Consider the following 27419-nt stretch of genomic DNA (forward strand, 5'->3'; position numbering starts at 1 on the left):
AAATTGTATAATAATAAAAGACATAAAGACAACAAACAACAAACTAAAATAAATCTTCCCAGTACTTTTTTCAAATGACATTGAATGCCTAATCTTGAAGCTAATTATTCTTAGCTTTAAAAGGGAAGGAAATCCCCAATAATTAGCATGTCCCTCTCTCATAGTCCAGCGATAACGCTGGCAGGCGCGCGCGTAAGCTCGCACACGCATACGCTGGTACACGCTCCCTCGTGCCTCCAGTTTCCCTGCCAAGCTGTGTAGTCGCGTTGTCCCACACAGCACGAGCAAACGGTAGTCGATATCGGCACGGGGCATATTCTTCATCTTGTTAACTTCAATATGGCGACAGAGGTAAGAAATTTGAACCTTCCGCTGCCTTTTCTGCTCATATTATGTCAACAAAAACCGAAACACGAGTCCGCACCTGTTTATTGAGGAACTGCAGCCCGAGAAGCGCAGTGTTAAGTGTATGTCTTGTTTACTGAACCTCCAGCAAGTGGAGTTTACTGTAGTTATGCCAAATGTCACCATTTATCAGTCGAGTTAACATTGTTTCTTGCTAAAACTGTCGCAGAGTGTCACGTAACGTCTTCTCAGGCAAGGAAATGTTTCTCATTCAGGAGCTTGACTTACTTTCAGCATTGTTTATGAGCTGTTACTGCGGGCACATATCACCACGTAGACATTTTTGTCCTCTTCTCTCCCCTTTTATACTTTCCAATGCTATTTCTAGTGAGAACACTGGACTAAAGTCATGTAGAAAGAGCACACTGAGCCTGGGCAAAGCTCAGGAGACTAATGAGAGTGATGATGAAGAGGGAGCAGTCAGCACCATGGACAGGGACACTCTCCCTCTCTCTGTCATACTGTTAAATTAGCTTGACAAGGCTTAGTCCTTGTCTCTCAAATGAGCTGTTTTCTCCATACTGTTCTCCCTGGGGACTCTTCATGCCTGTTATAAATGTAATTAGCATGATTAGGAACTTCACAGAGCTCTGTGAGACAGAGTGCTGTGAGTGAGGTAGTCTCACATAGTGCAGTTTTCTAGTTCCTTTAGCATCAACAGTGTTGCTAATGTATTCTTAGCCTCAGTAATGCCTGTGGGCTCTCAGGCCAGCAGCACCTCTCCCTCACCCCCCTCTATGTGTCCTTGGCGATGTCACCATAATGCTGAAGCCATTACTGCCTTAGTTACCATAATAATGATATCAGCAGAGGAGACAGCTATTAACTTTGGAGCAAGTTTGGAGACTCTCATGCATGCAAAATATGCTTGCAGTTAAACTCATACAGCATCTGAGCATTTATATGTGTATTTGGGTGCAAAATGAAATCCAAGGTATCTAATTTGTGAATGATTGAAGTTGTAATCAAAGCATCAGTTACGGTATAGCAGTCAGTTTTTAAGTGTGGTGCAAGTTTTGGGGATTCATGCATTCAAAGTATGCATCCAGCTGGATTCATACAGTCCATGTGTGCTTATATGTGTATTTGGATGCACATGAAAGCATCCAATTTATGAGTGAGTGGTCCTTTAATTCAAGCATATTGGTGCATCAGGTAAAGGTGCAGCAGATAGAGTGCCAGGCAGGATTTGTGAGTTCTTTTTTTCTTCCACAGCCTGCAAGGCATTGGCAGAGCAACCCTGATTTTCCTCTGGTGAGCTGCCAGTATCCCTGTCCAAGCCCCATCAATTTTACACGCACACATACATGCACTCTCACAGAAACACGTAGAGTGTGTGGAAGCAGGACAGATTTTATGTCCAAGGTCCATCAATTATCCATGGCATATTTAATGCTGACAGGCTGCTGCAGTTTGTAACCGTCAGTGATTGGAGTATGAGATGAGCGGCACAGTTTGCTTCCTGTTCATGCCTTTATCCATCTGTCGCTCACTCTGTTGCTCTCTCCCCCTGTCTCCTTTAATATGAAAGCTCATCCTGTGATGTTTATTGAATGCAGACTCAGCAAATGTTAAGTGACCAAGTAATCTGCTCATACTGCTGACTGTTTGTGCAGTGTGATCGCTCTCTGGATCCTGCACATCCACTCCCTGCCAGATCTTTCTTCCTTCTTCTCAGTATAAAAGCTAGCTTTAGTTGGAGTATGACTCTGTTGATGAATAATGTGTGGAAGCTCAGGAATCATCTCAGACGTTGGCACAGGATTAGCCCACTCCTTAAACAACACACCACTTATATCCAAAATAAATTTCCTCTTCCAGCATTGTCCCCACAGTCACTAATCTTCCATCTAAATGTCAGGAAATTTGACTGTTTAGTCAACACTGTGTAATCTCAATGATTTATAGACCTCTGGGTACCTCAGCTTGGCAGTGAACATTACTAACTCTGGTCCCAGTGGCAGAAAACCAGTTATATTACAAAGAGTTGAAAAGAGAGAACTGACAGTAAGAAAAAGGAAGGGGAAAGAAACATCTAACTTTGAGTGCATTCACTGTGCGTGCTGTAATTGTGTGTGTGCCCTTTGCAGCTGCTGCCCACTGGCAGCACTCACCCGTGTTGTCGTTATGCGTTCCTTAAGCTGGAGTGACTAAAGTAGGAAACATGTCAGAGCAATAATAGTCAAACAGACCTACAGATCCAAGCTGGATGGATCCAACCACCATGGGGAAAGGGGAGTGTAGGAAATAACAGAGAAAAAATCATTACAAGATGTGCTTTTAATCAGTTACCAACAGGTTTGAGATGCATTAGCGCTTATCTTACAGATTTGATTGAAAATGACTCAGCAGAGTTGAGGTAATCAGGTTTGTCTGCGTTGCCAGTGTTTTTTCATTGATAGAATATTCTTTAAAACTTTTGTGCACCTCTGGAATTTTTTAGGATGGTCCATCATGCCAAAACTTACTCTTAACCAGTGGTTTCCAAACGTCTGCTGCCAGAAAATAAAAAAGAACATTTTTAGCGCTTTGCCCCTCCACCATACAGACATAAACATACTGAATATTGATATTCACCTAATACACTGTAACTGTGTGTGACAAAAACTAGGCCTATACCTTATAAGAAGCTCTACAAAGGAGCAGTTCAAAGTGATATTGCAATAGTCTTCTAATTTTTGAAAATGTAACAACAGTCTTTGCTTTCAACAGACTTCTTTAATAATGTGGAAAATGTAAGATTTATACTAACAGTCCTGTAATACTGTTCATGATGAGTTTGGCCTTGATTTAGGCTTCAGATCTTAAGTCTGGGGTGCAGCTGTGGGACTACCACTACTGCATTTTTAATGCTCAGCTTTCATCTGTACTGTGTCTTAACCTTCTGAGACCCTTCTGTTTATTAGAATGCACTTTTAGTTTCTCCCACTTATTCGGAATAACTAAGAGCTGATAGTGAAGACCTCAGCCTTGTCTTTGAACAGGATAATGTTTTGACCTAAAATGATGTCCACAAATCTCCCAATGGACATCTTGGACATTCATTGGACATTTTGGACAATAATCTAAAAAAACTATGTTAATATAATGTCCTCACATGTGCAGGCAGGGTCTTACGAAGTTAAACGAAGGGAGGCAGAGTCAAGCAAAGCTCAGAGGGGAGAGAAAGTTGACAGTCTGCTAACATTATTACATTTGGGGCTTCTGTTAAATTGTTTGGGGCTCACATTGCACCTCTTTGAGTGCATGGAGCCCCTATACCCAATAGTACAGCTGCACATATTTTCCAACATTTAAGCCTTATATATGATAAATGCTGCCATTATGTAGGGCTGGTATATTGGCTGTACATATCAGCAGAAATTTACATATCTGCCAATAACAAAATTGAACTTCAGAAGCTAATATCTGATGATACTGATTTCATTCCAATGACATTGTACATCTTTAATCTCTTTTTACAGGTGAAGCAGATGGTGAGACATGACTTGTCATACTTTTTGTCTTTGTTTTAAAAGTCATGATGTCTGTAAAATCATTGTTGCAGTGATTGTATTACTACAATACAGTTTACACGTTACACTATACAGTATACTGCATATTTCTACACTTCCCCATTGAATTCATTTTTCAACCTAGATGTTGCTGCTTGATTGAATCCCTATTATGATACAGGATCTTAGACTTGATGAAAATATTTAGACTTATTAGAGCATTGTCCTACTGTTAGATTAACAGACTTTGCACACGTTTTTTTTACTGTAGCCCATTTGAACATGGACATACATTAGTCTCAGTGAGGTCAGCCATTGGTTTCTGAAGCAGAGTTTTGAAGCCCATCCATGATGGTCGCCATATTGGAAAGGCAGACAAACTAACTTTACATTTACCTAAGAATGGGCAAAGAGGTGGCGCTGAGGCAGGCCTTAAGACTTCTAACAAACAGCTGCCGAACAGTCAGATCAGCCACAGCCATTATCATAAAAAACTGTTAGACTTCATGAAAGGCTATGTTTATTTATTTCTGCTGTTTAAAACTAACATATAAGAAAGCTTGTAAAATGGACCTGTTAGGCTTTTGCATCAAGCTTCAGGTGCAGCTTTATTGCACTTCTGCATTGGCTTTTTTTTTTCTCAGATTTTTGCCTTTTGACACTGGAGGTTGTTGCATATTTTTTTTCCTTCTTAAAGTCTCCATAATTTTATCACGCTACAACTGCAAACCCCTGCAACTCCAGTCCAAAGACTATTATTCCAGATTGTATTACTATAAACTTTGGAGATATCCAAATGGTTGTGTTGACTTGAGCAAGATCCTGTTTGTATTTAAGTCTGCTTGTTGCTCCTTTTTTAATCTTTGCGATGCTATCATGTTTGTCTAAACTTGTGATAAGTCTCCTTCTGTAACTTATTCTCTCTTTTATTTATTCCATCCATCTCTGTTTTTAAAATGTGCAAACAATTCAAAACTTAACTAGAAAGACAACTGTGTGGGTGGTGAAATGTCAGACAGCGCAGCAACAAGCAGGGCTTCTTAATAGAGTCCTATGTGATCTCTATGACACTTTAACATTGCTGTCTGCTCATGTGCTATATTTAGAAACAGTAATAGATAGACTGGATGTGATCCTTGCTCTCCCAACCAGGAAAGTAAACAGCAGCACTCTGCCAACAGAAAACATTTATCTTAAAGGCTCAAATGAACACTGACAAGCCCACTCTGCCAGTAACATCAACAATGCGTGACTAAAGAAATATTTCAAGAAGTCCACGAGTATAAAACAGGACAGATGTGGGAGGACTTTAGATGTTGTGAGTGATGTTTAAATGGATACAAGCTTTCATTTGAATCAGAAAGAGATACTAGAAGAGGGTTTAGTGGAGTGTTTAATTCATATTAAGTTGCAGGAAAGAACAAATCATATACAGTCATGGACGAAAGTATTGGCGCCCCTGGAATTTTTCCAGAAAATACACGTCTCCCAGAAATTGTTGCAATTACAAATGTTTTTGGTACACACATGTTTATTTTATTAAAAAGAAAAGCCCAAATTATGTCAATTTTGGCTTTTTTCTTCTGTTTCTGTGTTGTTCCAATGCACATAAATGAAATAAACATGTGTATATCAACATTTGTAATTATAACAGTTTCTGGGAGACATGGTGTATTTTCCAGGGGTGCCAATACTATTGTCCATGACTGTAGGACTCTGCTTCCACTGGCACATTATAAAAATGGGAAATGTAACGGGAAATTTAATCATGGATGCCCTGATTCTATTTGTTGAGACATGTTCTAAGTCAAATATAGGTCTAAAATAATCTGCACAGTCAGTCCAGAAAGTTCACACCGGTATTGGATCAGTACTCGGTATCGGCTGATACCCAACACAAAAATGGTATCAGAGCATCTTTATACTGAAAGGAGCATGTCCACCTCAGCTACAGTAAGTAGCAACAAGCCCCTTTTCAGTTGGTGGTGGACCTTCTCCCTGTTCTAACAGGATAACAAGCTGACCAGTTGTGTGTTAAACACATGGATAACATGGAAAACATGAATGGCTTTGTCCATTTCGTACACTGTGCTTTGCTCTCCTCACCTGTGGACAGTAGCTATGTTTACATGGGTAACTTGTAATCAGAATAAATGCCTGATCTAGGTAGAAATACTTCATATAAACACTTCATTTGGGAAACAGATTCTCTGATCAAGGGTGTGTTTAAAAAGTGTCTAAAACGAGTGAGAATTTTAATGGTAAGGCTAAAGCTAGATTTAAAATAGCTGCAGATATTAGCACTGATGTACAAGAGAAAAATCAGTCTCGAAATGCATTATCTAGGTGTGCTATTCTAAAATTTGATAGTAGTTAGCTAGTAGAAATTTGATTTATAATTCAGTTGGACTGACATGCTTAAATACGTTTTAAAAGTCCAGTTTTAGTCAGACTAACACAATACTTTAATAATTTGACCAATTTTAAAGGCATGTAAACATACTGACTGTTTAACTTTAAAACAGACACCGCATCACCTCGATCTGTTTTAACCTCTGGAACCAAAGTTTGAGATTCAGTTCAATGAAGGAGATCCTCTGAGAGCCTGCTTTCAACAAAGTAAATGAGCTCAGGGTTGACTGGCAGCTTCACAGACATCCTGGTCTCCCTGGAAAAGAGATTTCTGATCTCAGTGGGACTAACCTGGTTGGATGAAGGTTAAATAAAAATCTCACCCTTCCCTGAAGAGACAGAGCATCATAGTATAAGGCCTAGATTAGTAGGTCAATATCAGACCAGAACCCACCAAGTCTCACTAACCCACATCAGCTTCAACATCAGCTTTCCTCTGTCTTCCTCCTTTTCTTTTTCATGTGGTCCTTTCTTTGGTGGATTCCTTATTTTTTTTTTTTTTTGTAAATCATTTTTTCCTACTCTTTCCCTTTTCCTTTCCCATGTCTATATCTAATTTTCCCCCATTTTCCTGGCATGTTAAGTCTTTTTTTTCTATTTTTTAAAATTACTGGTGCTTTTTATCCATTCTACTCTCAGTCTCTTCTTTCCATTTCTGTTCTCTCCTTCCCTTTTTTACTAAACTTCTAAGTATGAACATTTTGAGAGTTGAGCTTTGCATTTGGACAATGAAAATTATTTCTGCATATATCTATTATACTAAGTAAACCAGATGCACTCAAGTGAAAATTGAAAATGGGTTACCTGAAAAAAGAGTATTTTTCCTCTGTGTGTTGCTCTAAAAAGAAGCATCTTATTGGTCCTAAACTCTGAAATTAAGGTTCATACAGCCCTGGTGCTGCTGCACCTCACACTTTCATAGATGATATCTTAATGAACCTGACTCTTGGCCATCTGATTCTAACTTGGATTAGATGCTCGATCATGTGCTGATAATTGCTTCTATTTATAGAGTGACTTGTTGTTCATCATGATGGCCTGAAGATAGTGCAGAGAGAGGAGGGGTGGGGGGAGAGGATATAAAAAGCTCTGGAAGAGAGAGAGATCCAGTACCTGTGAGATGAGTTTGGCTTTTAGCTGACAAATATAGCAGCTTGGATGTTATTCCTGGTTGTGCGTGATATACCCTATATAGAGATGAAAGCCTGGCACTGTACTATATCTGCTCACATAGAAATGACTCTCATGGGCTTATACTGTACATTCAGGTAACCTCATAGCCAGAACGCCTGCTTGCTGTAATCATAATAACAACACTGCTGAAGGAGGTAGGCCGGTGGGACTTCAAGGGGACAAAATGCAATATGTGATTCCATTGGTCAATATTGCAATAAAAATCTTAAGTGCAGCAAATAAATAGGGTTCAATTAGTCATGCTGTACTTTGATTATAAAAAAATTCACCCCCTTGGATGTTTTACCCTTTTTGATTTTTAAGATAAAAATGGTCAATGTAATTTTGCTTTTTTTGACAAAGTAAATGTTACCAAAAACTCTTTAATGTCAACATGAAAACAGATTACTACAAAGCAATTTCAATTAAATAAAAATAAGTAAGGTAAAATATGTGAATGCATAAATATTCACCCCCCTTAACTCAGTATTTAGTAGATGCACCTTTGGCTGCAGTCACAGCACTGAGTCTGTGTTCAATAAGGCTTTCACTTCTGGACACTGCAGTTTAAAGACATTCTTCTTTGCTAAACTGCTCAAGCTCTGCCAGGTGTGGTCTGGGTTTTGACTTGGTCACTCCACAACATTCACCTTGTTGTCGTTAAACCATTTCTGTGCAGCTTTAGCTGTATGCTTCAGCAATGTACTGACCTGAGCCTCATCTGCTCAATTAAACTTGTATAAAAAGCATCATCATTATACTCATACAGTCGCAAGAAAAAGTCTGTGAACCCTTTTGGGATTTCTTGGATTTCTGCATAAATTGGTCAGAAAATGTGTTCTGATCTTCATCTAAGTCACAACAATAGACAGACACAGTCTGCTTAAACTAATATCGCACAGAAAATGATAGCCTATGTTTTCATGGTTTTTTAGTGAACAAAACATGTAGCTAAACATTCACAGTACATGGTGGAAAAAGTATGTGAACCCCTAGGCTAATGACTACTCCAAGAGCTAATTAGAGCCAGGAGTCAGCCAACCTGGAGTCCAATCAGTTTGATGAGATTGCTGCCCTGCCCTATAAAAAACACACACCAGTTTTGAGTTTGCTGTTCTCAAGAAGCATTGCCTGATGTGAACCATGCCTGGCACAAAAGAGCTCTCAGAAGACCTACGATCAAGAATTGTTGACTTGCATGAAGCTGGAAAGGGTTACAAAAGTATCTCTAAAAGCCTTAATGTTCATGTGTCCACGGTAAGACAGACTGTCTACAAATGGAGAAAGTTCAGCACTGTTGCTACTCTCCCTAGGCGTGGTCGTCCTGTAAAGACGACTGCAAGAGCACAGTGCAGAATGCTCAATGAGGTGAAGAAGAATCCCAGAGTGTCAGCTAAAGACTTACAGAAATCTCTGGCACATGCTAACATTTGTGTTGACAAATCTACAATAAGTAAAACATTAAACAAGAATGGAGTTCATGGGAGGACACCACGGAGGAAACCACTGCTGTCCAAAAAAAACATTTCTGCACGTTTGAAGTTTGCAAAAGAGCACCTGGATGTTCCACAGCACTACTGGCAAAATATTCTGTGGACAGATGAAACCAAAATTGAGTTGTTTGGAAGGAACACACAATGCTATGTGTGGAGAAAAAAAAGGCACAGCACACCAACATCAAAACCTCATCCCAACTGTGAAATATGGTGGAGGGGCCATCATGGTTTGGGGCTGCTTTGCTGCCTCAGGGCCTGGACGGATTGCTGTCATTGATGGAAAAATGAATTCCCAAGTTTATCAAGACATTTTACAGGAAAACATAAGACCATCTGTGCACCAACTGAAGCTTAACAGAGGATGGGTGATGCAACAGGACCACGACCCAAAGCATAGAAGTAAATCAACAACAGAATGGCTTCAACAGAAGAAAATACGCCTTCTGGAGTGGCCCAGTCAGAGTCCTGACCTCAACCCGATTGAGATGCTGTGGCATGACATCAAGAGAGCGATTCACACCGGACATCCCAAGAACACTGCTGAACTGAAACAGTTTTGTGAAGAGGAATGGTCCAAAATTCCTCCTGACCGTTGTTCAGGTCTGATCTGCAACTACAGAAAATGTTTGGTTGAGGTTATTGCTGCCAAAGGAGGGTCAACCAGTTATTAAATCAAGAGGCTCACATACTTTTTCCACCCTGCACTGTGAATGTTTTACATGTTTTGTTCAATAAAAACATGAAAACATATCATTTTTTGTGTGGTATTAGTTTAAGCAGACTGGGTTTGTTTATTGTTGTGACTTAGATGTAGATCAGAACACATTTTCTGACCAATTTATGCAGAAATCCAAGAAATCCCAGAGGGTTCACATACTTATTCTTGCAACTGTAGGTCCATCCAGTGTGAAACATCTATAAACACTAAGTAAGAGAGCTTTGTTTGTAATCATAAAACATTTTTTGTTTTACTGTGATCAATTCAGAATACCTATATTGTTATAGTAATGCTGTGATTAATTTTGCAGCCCTAATCGCACGCCAAACTTTTGTGATGATACTAAACGAAAATACAAGTGAGTAAATATTAATGTGAAAAGACAACTGTGCAAATGCTGCTCTCATTTAGTAAAATCCAGATTTGTATATAGGCTTTAAAACAGAGCTTCATGCCTCTCACTGTATTTTCCTTCCCCTTTTTGTTCGTGTCTTAATCTCCCTCCACGCTCCCACTCCATCTCTAATTGCCGTCCTCTTGAGTGGAGTAATTTAGAGCAGCAGGGGACAAGTTACACTGGCCCACTTGCTTGCTGCTGTTTTCTCCTCAGGGGAAGCCTGTTTGGGTGTAAAACACAGCACTCAGCACCAAAGTGCTGTGAAGAGGAGTCTTTTAAAGTGCTTGTTATTACCGCTATTGGGCCTGTTGATGTAGGAGGAATGCATTGAGAGCACTAACTAGGACTGTGCTGCTGTTGATGTAGTAATTTGGTACAACACCCTCTCTGTGAGCCCTCTTGCACCAGTGCAGAAGAGAAGTCTTGGACATGTCAGACATTTAAGATAACTTAATACTTCTGCTGACAAGTTGATTTTAAATGAATATGATTCAGTAATTAGATATCCCTGAACTCAAGTCTGACTGAGCAGAATATTAGCAGAATCTGTGCAAAAGGGCGAAAAATTGTCAGAAACAATTAGTGAGATGATTTTTGCTCAGACTGGACTTCTGTGTAAAGAAAATTTACAGTATTCAGTATCCATTATGGAGCCAAAATATACCCTTCAACAAAACTGCTTTTCTGTACCAACAAGAACAAAAATGTGCATTTTTTTATTTATATAACCTGTTCGCTTTCTCTTATTTCTCTGCTTAGTTCCATAACCTGCAGGAGCTGAGGCACAATGCATCTCTAGTAACGAAGGTATTCATACAGAGAGACTACAGTGAGGGAACCGTGTGCCGCTTTCAGAACAAGTTCCCCTCAGAGCTCGACAACAGGGTGAGCACAAACACAGACACTCACTTAAACACAGCAAAGCAACAGTAACTTGTCGGCAAAATCCCAAATCACCTAAAGCAACTTTCACAATCTACAAGACTGAGACTGTGATGATACAATATAGCTAAATAGCATCACAACAAAGGTGCATCCCAGATCGAATGTATGTGATTGATGGGTATTTGTGCAGGGAGATTCACACAAATATGTAGAAACACATTCAGAGGTGTCAAATGCACACATCATTTACTGAAGCAGAAGTATACATAAAGGAGGAGTTAACACTTCTGATCATAAAAGTAAAAGAAGGGGTCCCGGTATTCTAGTGGTTATATTCACATGCCCCATGTATAAAGGTTGTTGTCGTCATAGCAGGTAGCCTGGGTTCAGCTCTTGACGTTTTACCATTTTGAACAGGAATGAGGGATTTCAAACTGAATTCACCCAAATTTGAGCTGGCTCACTGGGCTTCTCTGAGAAGTCAGAAATTAATCAAGCACAACATCCAACCACTAAAACTAATTTTTCTGTTCAGGAATGCAAGTAAATAACTATAATTTGACATATTAATCAATAAATATTAATGTGCTTTACTATTTTTTCTTTTTTTTTTTGTAAATCAGTAAATTTGAAAATTCATGGATAACAAAAATAATTATATTTTAGCATAAAAAATTTCATTTGGGTTAAAGAGCTTCTACATATTGGTGTATTAACCATTGCAGAAACATAAATCATGGTTTTGGTAATTACCAATGCTGTTAATTTAGGGCAGCTGTGTCATAAACCTCACTTTGGTTAGGGTTAGGGTGGTCTAATAAATTTTTTAAGCACTGTATATGTAGCTGAGTACTTACATTAACCCAATTATTCCCAACAGTTTTCAAAGCCAGAAGAATCCTTAGTTTTCAGAATTCTAACAGTCCATTTCTAAGACTAAGTAAGTCTGAACTACTGCTGGAGTAGCAATTCAGTTGCAGTATCTCCTTTGTGTATTGTGCTACTTCCTTGAGACGGATCATGTTTATTCTCTGCCATGCGTACCTCTTTCGTCCGAGCTTCCCCTTTAACAGCTAACTCCATACCCCCATCCCCAAACTCCATTTTAACGTTGTCCTGTTAGATATTTCCAAGTTGAATAGAGATGCAGTACCTTTCCCTATTCCACCCACCCCAGTTCTCACTGATTTTTTTTTTTAATTTCAAAGAAAGTGCACTCCAAAAGATATATTTGTTAAACACTTAACCACTGTTTTGGATTCATTAATGTATTTCACAAATCAAAAGAGAGAAGCTGTTAAACGTTCCCTTCCTGGCTTGTAATCTGAATGATCCTAGACAGCCTTGTAACTAGCTTGCAGTGGGAACAAGGAAGGCCAATTTTAAACAGCCTTTCCCTCAGTATGTAAAATTCATACATCAAATAAAAGCAGTGTTTTACAGTTAAGTAAATATTCCCAATGAAGTGAAATTTTAGTTGAATAGTGTTCACAATCCAAAACATGAAGTAGTGGAGGTGGGTAGAGGTGGGCGGAGTTGAGAGGTGCATGTCCTTGTGTCATCTTTTGTTATTGTTTTGATTGATTGTACCCGGCAGCAGAATATTCATACTTTCCTTTTATTAAGGTACCTTTAAAACTCTACTTGAGTGAAGTAACACGAAAATGTTCTTTGATACTCGAAAACGTATGCAGATGGAGGCAGATTTTGCAGTATGACCTCTAAGTTCTAACTCAGCAGACAAGCACAGAATAACTACATAAGCTTTACATCTTTATTTAAATTATATTCAATGTATTCTGTTTGCTGTCTGAAGATAGAAAAAGCAAAGAAGAAACCCCAGTGCTTTTATTTTCACACTTAATTTGGGCACTGGGAGGGAATGTGCTTTTTATTTGAGGTGCAAATTTGCTCTTTTTGCCTTGATGTATCGGCATCTGTGGAGGTGTTTTATAGGGTTTTTTTTTTTTGTTTTAAGTTTTTCTAGAAATTAGCATCCAAAGCAGACAGACCACACACACAGAGCGAAAAAGAAGCACAGAGGGAGTCAGTCAAAGAGGGCCAGAAGAAAACATTCTTTAAAATCTACATTTCACTAAAATTGGTCTCTGTCAGACATTCATACTGCTGCACATTTCTGACACAACTTTTGTCTAATTTTTCATTTAAGTATCAAGTTTCTTCATACTCTGCAGATGAAGTGTGTTTCTGAGTTGTTTGACCAAGAAGGAATGTTTTGGGTTGAGCAGAATGCAGCTGGTATGTTTGGCAGGCTGTATTAAAGTGAACAGCTTTCTCCCACACTGATGCCAGAGCTCTTTTCACTCCTTCAGCCCTTATCATGTATGAGTTTCTGTGCATGCCTCCATATCTCTACCTGGACATGTGTTTGTGTCTGTAAGTAGATTGAGCGAACCTTACTGGAGGAAACGGTGAAGACCTTGAACTCTTACTATGTGGAGGCTGAAAAAATTGGAGGCCAGTCGTACCTGGAGGGATGTCTGGCATGTGCAACAGCGTATATCATCTTTCTCTGCATGGAGACGCGCTATGAAAAGGTAATCACAAGCACGCAACTACCTACATGCTAACACACGCAATAACTATGTATCACATAGAATGAATGAATATTCTGGAATGAATATTCACCAATACAAAAAGGTTTTACATATTATGCAGTGATGCCTGTGCATGAGAAATACAACCAGACTTGTTCCCTTTTTTGGGGGGTTGTGGGGGTTTGTTTATTTCCTTTTCAGAGCTGGATGAGATTTTAGCACTCTCATATTTTGCATTCTGCAGGAAAACAGAGCCAGCCTAGCATAAAAACTCAAATGTGCTGGGAAGCAGCAAGCGTGACTCTCATATTTACCTGCTTCTTTCTTAGTTGCTTATTTTCTACTCAAACAGATTGAACTCACATGACAAGTCCAAATAAACAGATGATTTCAAGATATAAATCACAAAATATCAGGCTTGATCATTAGTAGTTATTTGCCAGACTGCTAATGGGGCAAGCAAATTTGACCTGAGGGTCTACAATTCAGAGGGAACTAATTAAGTTACTAATACTTAACTAATTTGAAAAGTTAATTTAATTTCAAGACAATTTACAAGCAAAATGGCTTGTCCCATAACTACATGTGCATTTATTACAAGCAATTCAGGCCTGGGAAATCTTGACATAAGATATTTATCAGGATTTGTCATGTCAGTGTGGCTTAAAATAAATTTTGTCACATTTAGATACATTTGTTTTTGTTCGTTTGTTGTTGTTTTTTATGAGGCCCGCTCTCTGTTATATGATGGGCTATTGACTTTGGATTCCTTCTAACTTTATTTTGTGAAAAAAATGGCAGCCAACTAAGGCTATTTTTTGTTGTGGTTATTTTGGGGTTTGAATAGTTTTTTGAGATGCTTGCATATTTTTTGCGCATCCCCTCAATAGGTAATACAATAGAGCATGCCTTCTTTATGTTTAAGAGCTCTAGGCTTTCAAAGGGTGAAAATAAATAAATCATTGAGAAAAACACTCATTAGTTACCTGTTTTTGTTGTATAGGGAAATGTTATACATATATATACTGTATATGCCCATGTATGTATGTTTTTATGCATACATAATGAATAATCAATTAATTGATCGTTAACATTATAGATGCTCGAGTTGGCAGCTTTCTTCCGAACGCCAATCCCTAAAATACACTTAGTAGGATTTCACTTTTGCAGTGTAATGAGCCAGATTATTCTCCTTGCTTCTAGTCTTTAAACATGTAGGTTCTCATGGAAGCCATTTTAGCATGTCACTGTAAAAAAACGCAAATGGAAATAATAATAATAATAATAATAATAATTAATCAGACTTATATAGTGCTTTTCTAGGAAACTCAAAGACACTTTACAGAACAAACTAAAACAAAAACACAACACAAATGGGACGAGGAAAAACATGAACGGTTAAGAGTCATATGCATTGTTAAACAGGTAAGTTTTGAGTGATTGTTTGAAATATCAGAGAGTCAGAATTTCTGATGGGGGGGGGGGTTGAGTTCCAGAGGGTGGGGGCAGTGATGGCAAAAGCTTGATCCCCCAAGGGATGTTTTACCCTTTTACCGATTTTATAAATCAATCACGGTCAATAAAATTTTGCTTTTCATTTACAAAAAGTAAAACAAATCCTTTTAATGTCAAAGTGAAAACAGATTTCTATGGTATGAAGTCAATTAAACAAAAATATGTGTTCTAAAATAAGTGATTGCATACATATTCCCTACCAATTGGTTCTAGCAGTCTCACAATCAGTGAAATGGGGATTACCTGAGTGCAGTGAATGTGTCTCAAGTGATTGTAGTATAAAGACGCCTGTGTCTGGAAGGTCCAGTCACTTGTTAATCAGTATTCCTGGCTACCATTACACCATGAAGACAAAATACTGCTCCAAACAACTCAGAGAAAAGGTTATTGACAAGTTTAAGTCAGGGTATGAAGGCAAAACAAATTCCAAGGCACTGAACATCCCCCTGGAAATCTATAATATGACACAGAAGGAATATGGTGCATGTGTAAATCTGCCTAGATCAGGCCGTCCTCTCAAACTGAGAGACCATGCAAGAAGGAGAGTAGTGAGAGAGGCCACCAAGACTCCTATGACTACTCTGAAGGACTTACAAGCTTCATTAGCTGAGAGACTCTGAATACAACAACTGTTGCCCAGATTCTTCACCAGTCAAAGCTTTATGGGAGAGTGGAAAAGAGAAAGCCACTGTTGAAGAATACTCATTAAATCTTGATTAGAGTTCACCAAAATTAATGTGGGAGACTTCATGTTCAAGTGGAAGATAGTTCTGTGGTCTGATGACACCAAAATGGTGCTTTTTGGCCATCAGACAGTATTTGGCAGACACCCAACACTGCACATCACCACAAACACACCATCCCCACTGTAAAGCACTGTGATGGCAACATCATGCTGTAGGGATGCTTCTTGGCAGCTGGCCCTGGATGGCTTGAAAAGGCAGAGGGTTGAATATAGGAAAATCTTCTAGGACAATCTTATTCAGTCTGCAAGAGAACTACAGCTTAGGAGAAGATTTATTTTCCAGCAAGACAATGACCCAAATCAATCAGTGAAAGCTACACAGAAATGGTTTTAAAACGGCAAGGTGAATGTTCTGGAGGGGCCGAGTCAAAGCACAGACCTCAATCCAAAAGAGAATTTGTGGCTGGACTTGAAAAGGGCTGATCAAGCCCAATCCCTGTGCAACCTGGCAGAGCTTGAGCAGTTTTGCAAAGAAGAAGTAAAATTGCAGTTTTTTGGATTAAAAAAGCCAAACTATGTTGACCATGATTGATTTATAAAATCAATAAAAAGTTAAAACATCCAAGGGGGTGAATACTTTATATAGACACTGTATGTTTATATGGCTTTAATGTCTCACTGAAGGTTCAGGAAAACATCTTGAGATTTAAAATCTCACTTGTTTGATAGAAGGTTGGCGATGATAGTAAATGGGAAGCATGACGTTAAATGGATGTCAGAAATCATTGACCTGCATTTATACAATGTGCTGTGTAAAACACCACAAACAATCTGAAAAAACAAGAACCTGATCTGGATTTCGGGTTTTGAGAATGGAGACTGGCTGTTGGTGAATGAATCTGTTAGTGTGTGTTGTGCTGTGTTGGTGGTCTCATTGCACACCACACATTATAAGAACTTAACTATAAAATCTGTCTTTGTCATCATGTGTGGGGTCTCTTGCATTGTCAAATCAGTTAAGATCTTAAAATCTTTCACTGTGTGCCAGGCTTCATACAAAAAGAGAACTGTAAAACCCACAGACAAGTTACTTAAAGCTCATTCATGATTCATATAAAGCTGCTTTTAGAAACTCAAATGCCTATCTTCTAGATATATTTTTTCAAAATTTTTAGGATGCAGGCCTTCTCACACAACAGCACTCAATTGTGTTTTTTGCAATGCACAATGGGTCTCTGAGGTCAGAACACACAGGGCAGCTGAGCCAAAAAACAAGAGATAAAAACCCACTCTGAAGCCCACACCTGTGCACTGGTGGGTATGGCATGCCAACTGTAACACCACATTTGCCTAAAACACAACAAAGATGTCCGTGTTCAGAGAAGACAGGTGGTTCAACCTTTTGCATGACTGTACTGCAAGATTGTGCAAGAACAGAGGCACACATTACACAATCACATACACAGAGACTCACACTGAGTCAGATAATTTGCTTTGTGACTACTTGGGTACCTACCAGTGTAGATGAAACTAAAGTGTAGCGTGAAGTCCCAGCATGCCTCATTGTTCTGATATCTGTCACCCACAACCTTCATCTCCCTGCTCTTGTTGCATTTTGCAAACATTCCATTATCAAATCAGCACAGAGGGACTGGGACCTTAACCAAGAGGCACAAAAGGACTTATTGCTGTGTTGAAGCCATGCAGAAATGTCCCAATCTAAGGCTCCTTTCATCTCTCTGTCAGCTGGGTGCTGCTCCATTGAGAGTTGAGATGCTATCAGCCCCACAGGAGAGCTGTTTATTTACCTGTTTAACTGACTCACATCTTGGCTGAATGACATTGTGACTGACGATGATCAAATACACCCACCCAAGTTGATGCTGTTTGCACACACTAGTGAGCATGGACCTGTGTGCAGATTCAGTGGAGCACCCCGAGCCTTGATGCTTATATCTCACCCTATCAAAGGACACTGATTGCTCCCAGCATGTCAGAACAGATCCATGCGCACAAAGCATTCGTAAAGCTTCCCTCACGCAATAGCATGTGCCTACCTCCTATTTCCTTCTTCTATTATTCACAAGAGGTTATAGCTCCACTCAAGCATATGTATAAACACATTTGTACCTCTATGTTGCATTTTCTGGCGTGAAACCTCTCATTCTAGCAGATGATTACAAACCTGAGACATGCATGTGAAAGAGACAGTGACACCTTTGCTTCTTAGCTGAAATGCACACACACTCACAAAGCTTGTGCGCTCGCTCCCAGGGGGGCAAGCACACACAAATGTCAGCAGAACTGAGGCACAGCTTGTGTACTTGACTGTCATATTGTTACGCTGAAGAGGATTGAGCTGCCCTCAGAGCTTGCTAGCAGCCAAACGTTTGGCCTTTTTCCTTGCACAACAATAACCCCATTAGTCAGGGCTCTGCTCTGTGAGTCTCTGCTTCCTCTCTGCGATATTTGGTTCCCTTTGATGGAGTTTTTAACAAAAGACACTGTTTGTATTGTATAAAGGAATTTCTTCATACACTGTCACTGTTCCAAGCCAAATGCTGATTGTGTTCTGCTTACTTGGCATAGATCTGACTGATTCAAAGCGGCGCATCGAAGCAAACCACTTCCTTTTAACGGCCTCTTAAATTGCTTTACACTGAGGAACTTCTTGTCTGATTGTAACATTATCCAGACATTTCATTTCAAAAGTCTCCTCTGTCTCTTACAATTGGAGATAGAAAGAAGTATTCTTCTGTGGTTTAGTCTCCACTAGCAGGGGTCACTATTTAGCAGCTGTGCCTGCAGCTGTAACAGGCCTCTGACCTCCTGGAGGAGTACTGCTCAGTGTGTTGCTCACTCTCTATTGTTTTAATCTCTGAAGACAGAGGGTGCTCTGCTTACCTTGAATGAACTCTGAGAAGTGGATGCAAGCCTCTTCATGTTGAATGAGTTAAGTTTAGGAAATCACACAAAAGTTGTTATATCCCAAATAAAGCATACTAAAAACATTTAATGCACCCTAAAGGTAGAATTTTGTTGCTTTTTGCTCCTAACAGAACACTGTAGAAACTCTACATTTTACCCCCTGCAGCTACAGCACTACTTAAAAGAGCTAACACAAGATGATGCACTTTAAAAATATAATGATCTGATATGATCAATGACATTTTGTTTTAATGTATTCTGTCAGGACAACCTTTGAACTATTTTTCAGATTATTTTGGGAGGTTCATGCCGTTATTAGATAGGACAGGCAAAGAAAGAGAGGAGTTATGCGGTGGGAGAATGGGGAATCCATGCACCAAACAGCAGGTTATGATTCAAATCTACGCACAGTGCAGTGAGGACTACAGCTTCTTTATATGGGTACCTGCTCTACCTGCTGAGCTAAACAGGCACCCATGTATACATGTATGTGGCTGCATGTTAATGTCTGTCTTGCTGTTGCTGTTTTTATGCATCTTTGTGGTTGTTCATTTATGTCTACTGCCATTGTTAGTCTTTTATGTCCATTTTATTCTGTTGTATCATGTGTGTCATTTCTTAAAAGCCTAACCAGGGGCAAGGACTGCAAATTAGCCATGGCTAGAAGTCTTTTATGCAGCAGTGCTTATGTAGTGTCCCTAACAAATCAACGGATAAATAAATAGATCCTCTGAAATTAAAATTTTGTGTTACTATGACTTAATTTTATCTTTGGAATGTGGAGTCTTCTGTTTACCCTCATAGGTACTTCTTATCTTTGAATCTTGAATTCAGACAGACAGATGGACAGACAGGGTGGTTGCTTGGATGGATGAATGGATGGATGCCACCAGGGCCCATGTGATCTAACGTCATGTATTCTGTAGTCTGTAATATTTCCTTTTGTTTCCTTTCATTTTCAAATGACTCTTCTTCATTGTGGTTTGCTGCTCTGGCTTTAACTTTTGGCAACACTGCTTAACGTTGCTCCAATGGCTAAATGTGGTATTGCAACATTTGTTTCGTATCTGTAAGCTTCAAGAGAACATGTAGAAATACAAAAATGATTGCAGAGTGCACACAGAACCACTCAAGCATCGAAAAAAAGAACCTGTTATGAATCTTAAAGGAAATAAGAGAACAGTAAAAAGAAAAATGTTTGATTGTACAAGGTTCAGATGACTCCTAAATTATCCACCGAGCTGACTGTAAGTTTTTTAAAGTTAAATAAGACATTAAGGAGCAGTTGTAGACTTACTTTACATCACTGTAGCTGCAGGGAGGTGCTGACGTGGCTTAACCAAAGTGTTTTAAAAGGGACAATAGAGTGTAAGATTAACTGCGATAAAAAAAAATAGTGCATTAATTGTGGACCTATGTTTATCGCGATTAACTGAATGAATCTCGACAGCCCTATTAAATATATAACCAATTACGAACCGGATTATACTGTCCTACTCATATAATCTATATATACGATGTATAAATTTGCTGCTATAAAGTCTATACCTATCATTTAAATGTGTAGCAAGTGTAGTGTTTCAAAACATATGATGTTGAAAAAATGAAGAATTTTGACAACCCAAGTTACAATATATCTGTATCTTAATAACCTTGATGTCTTAATCTCAGTTGTAAAGTAGGCAAATAAAGAAAGGAGCACACTCCAACAATTAAACTTCTAAAGTGCACGACTAAAAAAGACTTATAAAAACTGAAGAGTCAGCACTCAGATATGTCCTTTAGGGTTGTTTTATTACTTGGCTAGGCAGTGTCCAAGCCACAACAAATGTATTTCCACTTGCGGTCTTCAACTCTGAAGAATACCACAAACTCGGTAATAAAAACAACCCACAAGGACTTTTCTGAGTGCTGACTCTTCAGGGGTTTTTTTTTGTTTGTTTGTTTATCTCAGCTGTAGAAATTCACACCTCATGTTACGTTCCCATAATGACTTAATTCTAGAAACCTGCCTCAGAGCTTTCAAATGCAAAACCAACTAAAGTAACAGACCTGCAAAATAAAAGGATTTGAGAAAGATTTTAAATGTGAGGGTTTTTGGTTTTGAAAAGATTTTGTCTTGTTTGACAAATGATATGTCTCATCCCTTCACTCATCACAAATTGAAAAAAGGAAACAAAGCTACCATCAGTCTGAAGGCTATTAATCACTTTGACAGAATGAAAAAATAATAATGAAAGTAACTGACAGTCATGATGCTGAAGGTAAAATTTTGCTTCCATTGTCCTTATACAGATATTTGTATCAAATAGAGCCATAACCAGTGGAAATAACTCAAATTAGATATACATTCCATTGCACAATATTTAACATATATGTTGTATAAAAGTCTTGTAATTTTCCATTTATGTGACATTGGTCTTTTTGTTTGTTTGTTTTATGCGTAGACAGAGATAAGCAGAAGAGCTTTCCTGTTCTCCTGCTGACAGCTCTCTGAGTGAGTCCCATTGGAGCGTGGTTAGACTGATTGACACGGTTAGGCAGACTTTAGGAGAGGCATGGCACATCAGCACTGTTGGTGTCCACAGAGGCATAGCTGAGGCTGAATAAGCTTCTCTAATGATGCCACTTTGGCGAACATCTGACTATTTAGCATCACCAGCCATCAGTCAGCAGTCATTTGGTTGCTATCGGCTGCAACCTGGGACAACATCACAGTGCTTTAGTTTTAATAAACACTCTTCAAACCTCCAGAGTAAACTGTGTGTGTAGTTGTAATGCTTGCTGAGTTTGTGTGCAGAAAGGCAGAGTTTGTTCTTGGTGCTTAGCTTCACTCCACTGCTGCTCTGAGGGGGTATTGCACAGTTGATGCATTACACACTTGCACAACTGAGAAATGAATTCTGTTCCAATTTAATCTAAATAAACCATCCACCTCACTTTTTCATGTGCCTCTAAATGGCCCAGACATTTAACCAAGGCATGACATTTAGCCTGAGACAGCCATGTTTGGAATTAGCAACCAAAGCCTCCAAATGGAAAACTTCAAAAAGAGAAAAGCTCCGGCTCGTCAGTTCTAGTAATTCAATTCATACAGCCTCGCTTGACATAAGTGGCTTGGATCTATGTATAAAAATAACTTTGAGTATAATGGAATTACTTGAGTTTAGACTGTAATCTTCAGGAAAAATAAAGACAGGCAATGACTAAAAAATAATATATATCACATGCTTCATTCTGATTATGCACAGAAGACCACAAAATTGTTTCTTCCATTTTTCATTTTTTCCAACCAGGATGTTATGCCAACAGTTACCCTCTTTTGGATTTACAATCCATGCAACCTGCACTTTGGCAACTAATATGCAGATAATGGATCTCCCGTTGGTTGTTGTTGAAATTATTTTCAGCTTGACCACAGGCTCTGCTCGTATTTCAAATTCACCTTTTTATCACACTCTGTTTTACTACAATCTGTTTTATCAGACCTCATATATATTGCCCATTTTTTTGGCTGCTCAGGTTCTTGAAGTAAATTTCCCTTATTTCAGGTGTTTGATCCAGACACTAAGCCAGCTATAGCTACTTAAATACTTGTGACTACTAAACAGTTGATTAGAGTTACAGAGTTACAGGACTGTATACATATTTTATCCCAGGGTGACATGACAACACATCCCACAAACCATTACAATTCCTTTAATTATGTCCTTTTTTTACATTTTTATTGATTAAAGTTTTATATTATTTATGAAAATATTAACATATAGTTGTTGTAAGTAGTTGAATATGGTGAGGTTTAACTTTAGGCCCTCCTTGGGGTTTCTACCTCATCTGAACAATCCTGTATTTTGTTTTTTACTCTTTCCTTGTGAAAGATGTACCAACATATTGAAATAATTAATGTGTAACATATGTGCAAACTAATAGATAAATGACACATAAATAAATTGTTTGCATGTATAGGTCCTGTAAACCAGTATTAATTTCATTTACTAAAACTATGACTAAAAATGTTCATCAACAGCCTTTTTTTTCATGACAAAAACTAGACTAAGACTAACAAAATAGTTCTGTGATGACTAAAACTGACAAAAAGTAAGTTTAGTTTTTGTCAAGATGACTAAAACTAGACTAAAATGTTTTGTAGTTTTCATTGGACATTCAAAATCTGTGATATTTTTCCACTGTGGGTAAATCTGTCAAAAAACAGTGCACCTATAGCTGCTCTGCCTCTCAGTTGTAGAAAGCAGGGACCCCAGGTTTGGCAGAGTGCATAGAACACAGTACCATGACTTGGTAACAGGTTTAGGCAAGAAAATAGATGCTTGGACTAAAAGTAAAGACTAAAATATGAGGACTTTTAATGGACTAAAACTAAAAAGGATAGAAATGACTAAAATGGGACTGAAACTAAAAGACATTTCATCCAAAGACTAAAACTAAGACTAAAATTAAAAAATAGCTGCCAAAATTAACACTGCTGTAAACATTTCCTTCATAACAGCGGGCTTCTACAGTGCATTCCACTAGAAAATTCTATTCTAGGTGTATTTAGGAGGATTTAAAGTAAGAGAAAGTATATGATCAAATGAGCCTACTTCATGCACATATCTCTGCCAAATAAAATAATTCACCACAAGCATGGAAATTTGTGAAGATTGGACTAAAAGAGTCATTTCTCTGCACACAAGCAGTGATTTTAAATCTTACAAAGGCCTTGATACCTACATAGATGTCCACATACATAGTTTATTGTTTCATTAGAATGTAAAGACTACACAAAGATGCATTTATGAGCATTCTGTTTTCAACATTGTATTAGGATAAAAGTCACCAGTAAGTGGGATCATGCTTCAAACTGTTGTTTGCAAGCATTAGCCCTTGCCCATTCAATGCTTCTATTGCAAATGAGATGCTGCTCTCGAAAGGCTATTTTTACTCTTTCGAAAATTTTTGGCAGGCATCTGATATGGACATTTCAAGCTTTCTTAACTTTATGCCTACAAAGTGTGCACTACATGGAATACAGGATAGGAGTAAATATGAGGGTCAGATGCAAGTGGCTTATATCTCCAATTGTCTCCAAGTCATCTTCTAACCCATCTTTATGTTCCTGTTTTATTCCAGGTGCTGAAGAAGATATCAAGCTATATCCAGGAGCAGAATGAGAAGATCTATGCTCCCAGAGGTCTGCTGCTCACAGACCCCATAGAGAGAGGAATGAGGGTTGTATCCTTTTGCCATCTGCTGCTGTTCTCTCTTTTCAAGTTTTTAATAAATAGTTGTAGATAAGGCCCAGATACTTGCAGAGGAAGAGTGTTTGGGGTAGCACTAGTTTAGAGCTTCAGGAAACCAGACTGTAAGACTTTGAAGTTACTAGTGGGTATCACTTGAACTGGTTAGATGCATCTGTGTTGAATTAATGAATAAGAAATACCTCCTCCTCTCTATAAAACACTATTAAGGTGCCCTTGAACAAAGAACTTAAACTCCAGCTGTGTCAGAGGAGCTGCTCATTGGCCAGCTGTTGTTCCCTGGAGAAAATATAAAGCAGGGCAGGGCTGAAAAAAAGCCTTCATGCTTTGTCAATGTCCTTTTAAAAAGGGTGAAAGAAACAGCTCATTGTGATGAATCAGAAGTCTAAGGTGTTTATTTACTTTGAGAGTTTTTACTGGCCAAGGCCATTTGTTTTGTTTAATTGTTACAAAATATGATTTTCTATCACAATCTCTCAAACATCTGTAAATCTTCACGCCGCTTATCCTACTTTCCATCAAAGTTGAGTTGCTAAGTTTTTATGATGCCAACAGAGGTTTCTCATGAGAGAGAGTATGTGTCCAGTAGACCATCACACAGGCCTGGCCCAGACTGGCTGAAAGAACTGGCTCCAAGTCAGAGGGCCAACATATTTCCAACACTTATTAGTCAGCACAGCTCTTCACAATATGCTCCCTGTTTGTGAAAACTAAAGTAAAGACAAATTTCTCCTGAAGACCCATAAATGCATGTGTCTTACTTTTATCAGTTGTTTTCATTATTTGTATGATCTCTCAGCCAGAACCATGAAAATGTTTTCAATTTCCAAGAAACAATTAATGAATTCTTGTACAGAGAGTGGTCCTGCTTTCAATCTTTGTAGGATCTTCAGCAAGGGCACCAGAAGGGAAGAAAAGTTAAGGTGGTTCTCACGGCCGGGGACTGACAGTTGCCCCTAAAAATACAGGAACATTTGTCACTTCTTTTACAACATTATAATTATTTTTTACAGGGATAAAACCTTGTGCTTCTCTGCTTACAGATCTCTCTAAGAAGAGAAGCACTAAATAGCATCAGAATTGAGAGTCAACTTTGCGACCAGTGAGCAATAATATATATATATGGTCATGTGTGTAAGTTTTAGGCATGTAGGGTGCTAAGGATTCATCACAGGGCCTGATGTGCTACAACCTGGGGCTGGAGAGGGCGTTGGAGGGCAGTCAAGGTCAAGCTCCTCTGCATTTCTTTTGACCCCTGGTTACACGCCCATAGACTGCCAGCAGTTTTTGGGTTCTTAAGGAATGACTTACATTTGACCTATTTTGACAGAAACCCACCTGTTATTATACATACTCATCATTCAAGTCCTCATTAAATCTGCAGGTTTTTTGTAACTCTCCACTTTAAGCTCTTGGAGAGCACAATTTCCATGCCTTAAAGGTAAAGGAAAAGATCTGTTTCTTGTACATGTTTCCCACTAGTCAGGACACCGCATAGTGGTGTCAAACCCAGTAATGGGCAATGTGTCAACCCCAGCAATATGGTGCTAAAATATCTTCTTTACCTTCTTGTGGGTGACTGTGTTACAGGCAGCAGGGGCTGATCTTATTGTTAATGCCTAAAAATTGAAGGAAATATAAATAATAATAATACAATAGTATGTTGATTACTTTATTTGAAAGTCTGCCCCCTATAAGTGTCTTTTAAAAACAAAATTTGTCCCACGTACAAATGTTGATGACCCCTGCTTTATACTCTCCATGTTGATGTACTTCATGTGTAGTTTTATACGACATTATGAGATTAAATCTGGTTCACATTGTGATGTAGTCAAGTATTTCCATTGTTGCTGTTTAAGTATGATCTTGATTTTGATAAATGGAGGGGTTAGAAGTTAGGACAAAGTTTAGTTTTAATAGACACAGAAAGAGAGAGAGGATAAAAAGAGCTGCTGTCCTGTTTAGATCACTTTGAGTTTGGGAAGCTCTTATTTTCATGCTTAATTTACCATGAGACATTGGATAACAATCAGTGCACCCAAGGAAGCATGCAACAGAGGACTTTCCCCTCTCTGTTTGGTGGCGAAGTCTGCATCAGACACCACTTAAACTACTTTTAGCTAGGGGTAGATAGTGTTTTCTGTTAGTTAAAGATGTTTTATTGCCGTCATATTCAGATAAAAAAATCCAAATGTAGTTGGATTTTTTTTTATAACTTTCTTGAAACAGCTACATTTCTGCTTAATTCTTATGGAGGCTAATGCTTTGTCTAACTGTTGCATACTGGTGAGCTTATTTGTATAATACAAGTCAAGATAGGCAGTGTGGAGGCCTTTGCTTTGCTTGAACTGGCATTAGAATGACTCTACCCATAAGGCCCCAGCAGATGGTACATCTTGTTTGCAAACACAGCCTGAAGCAAACAGAATGACTTCTGCTATCCTGTTTCACATTGATTTCGAGGAGTCAGTGAATGAATTCAAACATTTAGTTTGAGCATAGACGCATATTTTCAGTGTTTTATGAGCTGCTCCAGATGATAAAAACATTTCTAATCAACATGTTTGGTTTTATCACAGCCAAACAAGATGTTTTTGTAACTGGAACTCCTTGGAGATGAGTACAGGTTGAGAAATAAGCAGAATCCACTGAGAGGCAACAGGATACCAGAGGGAGAAGGAGAAAATATTCAAGCCATTTACTGATCTCTCCAAGTGCTCATGAGATTGACGTTCAGCCAAACGTTCAGAAAACAGAACTCTAGGATGAAAAATGGAGTGTGAAACTTGAAGAACTTTCTCAGTCTTGTGTTTTAAAGCTCTCTCTGCCATGATGATCCTTGACTCCCTCTGTGTCATCAGCTAGAGATCAGCGTGTTTGAAGACAGGGGCTCAGGCAGCTCCAGTCCCAGCAGCACCATGTCGTCGGCAGGCAGTGCTCGATGACTGGAGGGGCAGCGCCAGGCTTATGGGTACCACCACAGGGGCAGCGGGACTCTCACCAACATCCGCATGCTGAAACATGAGAGCACCAGGTTCTAAGAGGAGTGAGAACAAGGCGAGGAGGTGATCTACAGCATTCACACTTCCTGCCAACTGGAGAAAAGGAGCTGGCATACACAAACACACTGAATTTAAACAGAAACCCACACTAAACAGCAGAAGTCTTCATAAACCAACATCCAGAAAGTCTATGAGGGAATATCCTAAGTTTTCCTACAGAACATCATCATTTTTTTGTTTCAATTTTTCCATTCATGTTTCTCTCATTCCTTCATTCCTATTTCCATGACTCACTCCGTCTCTGTCTTGTAGCTGATTCGGTGGGCTTAGGCTTAATTAAAGTGGACATCAATGCTTGATTGTTTTCAGGGAGGTCACTGTCACTCTGCGTATCTACTGAGGCAGCCTTGAGTCTGTGCAGCGGCTCTAAATGTAGAAGGAGGAAAAGTACCAGCCTCCTGGGAGACAGAATGTTCTCCGGTCTCGCTGAATG

The 27419-nt window shown here is 38.9% G+C and overlaps 1 protein-coding gene across 1 annotated transcript; it reads left to right on the forward strand.

The window, feature by feature from the left end:
- Positions 1-277: 277 nt before the first annotated feature.
- Positions 278-27127, forward strand: golga7bb (golgin A7 family, member Bb). The gene is made up of 5 exons (XM_041790197.1): positions 278-351; positions 10855-10980; positions 13386-13538; positions 23797-23898; positions 26786-27127. The coding sequence occupies exons 1-5, from the start codon at positions 340-342 to the stop codon at positions 26867-26869; spliced, it is 477 nt and encodes a 158-aa protein (XP_041646131.1). The 5' UTR covers positions 278-339; the 3' UTR covers positions 26870-27127.
- The last annotated feature ends 292 nt before the right edge of the window (positions 27128-27419 follow it).

The sequence above is a fragment of the Cheilinus undulatus genome, linkage group 6 (genome assembly GCF_018320785.1).
Source record: "Cheilinus undulatus linkage group 6, ASM1832078v1, whole genome shotgun sequence".
NCBI classification, from domain to species: Eukaryota; Metazoa; Chordata; class Actinopteri; order Labriformes; family Labridae; genus Cheilinus; species Cheilinus undulatus.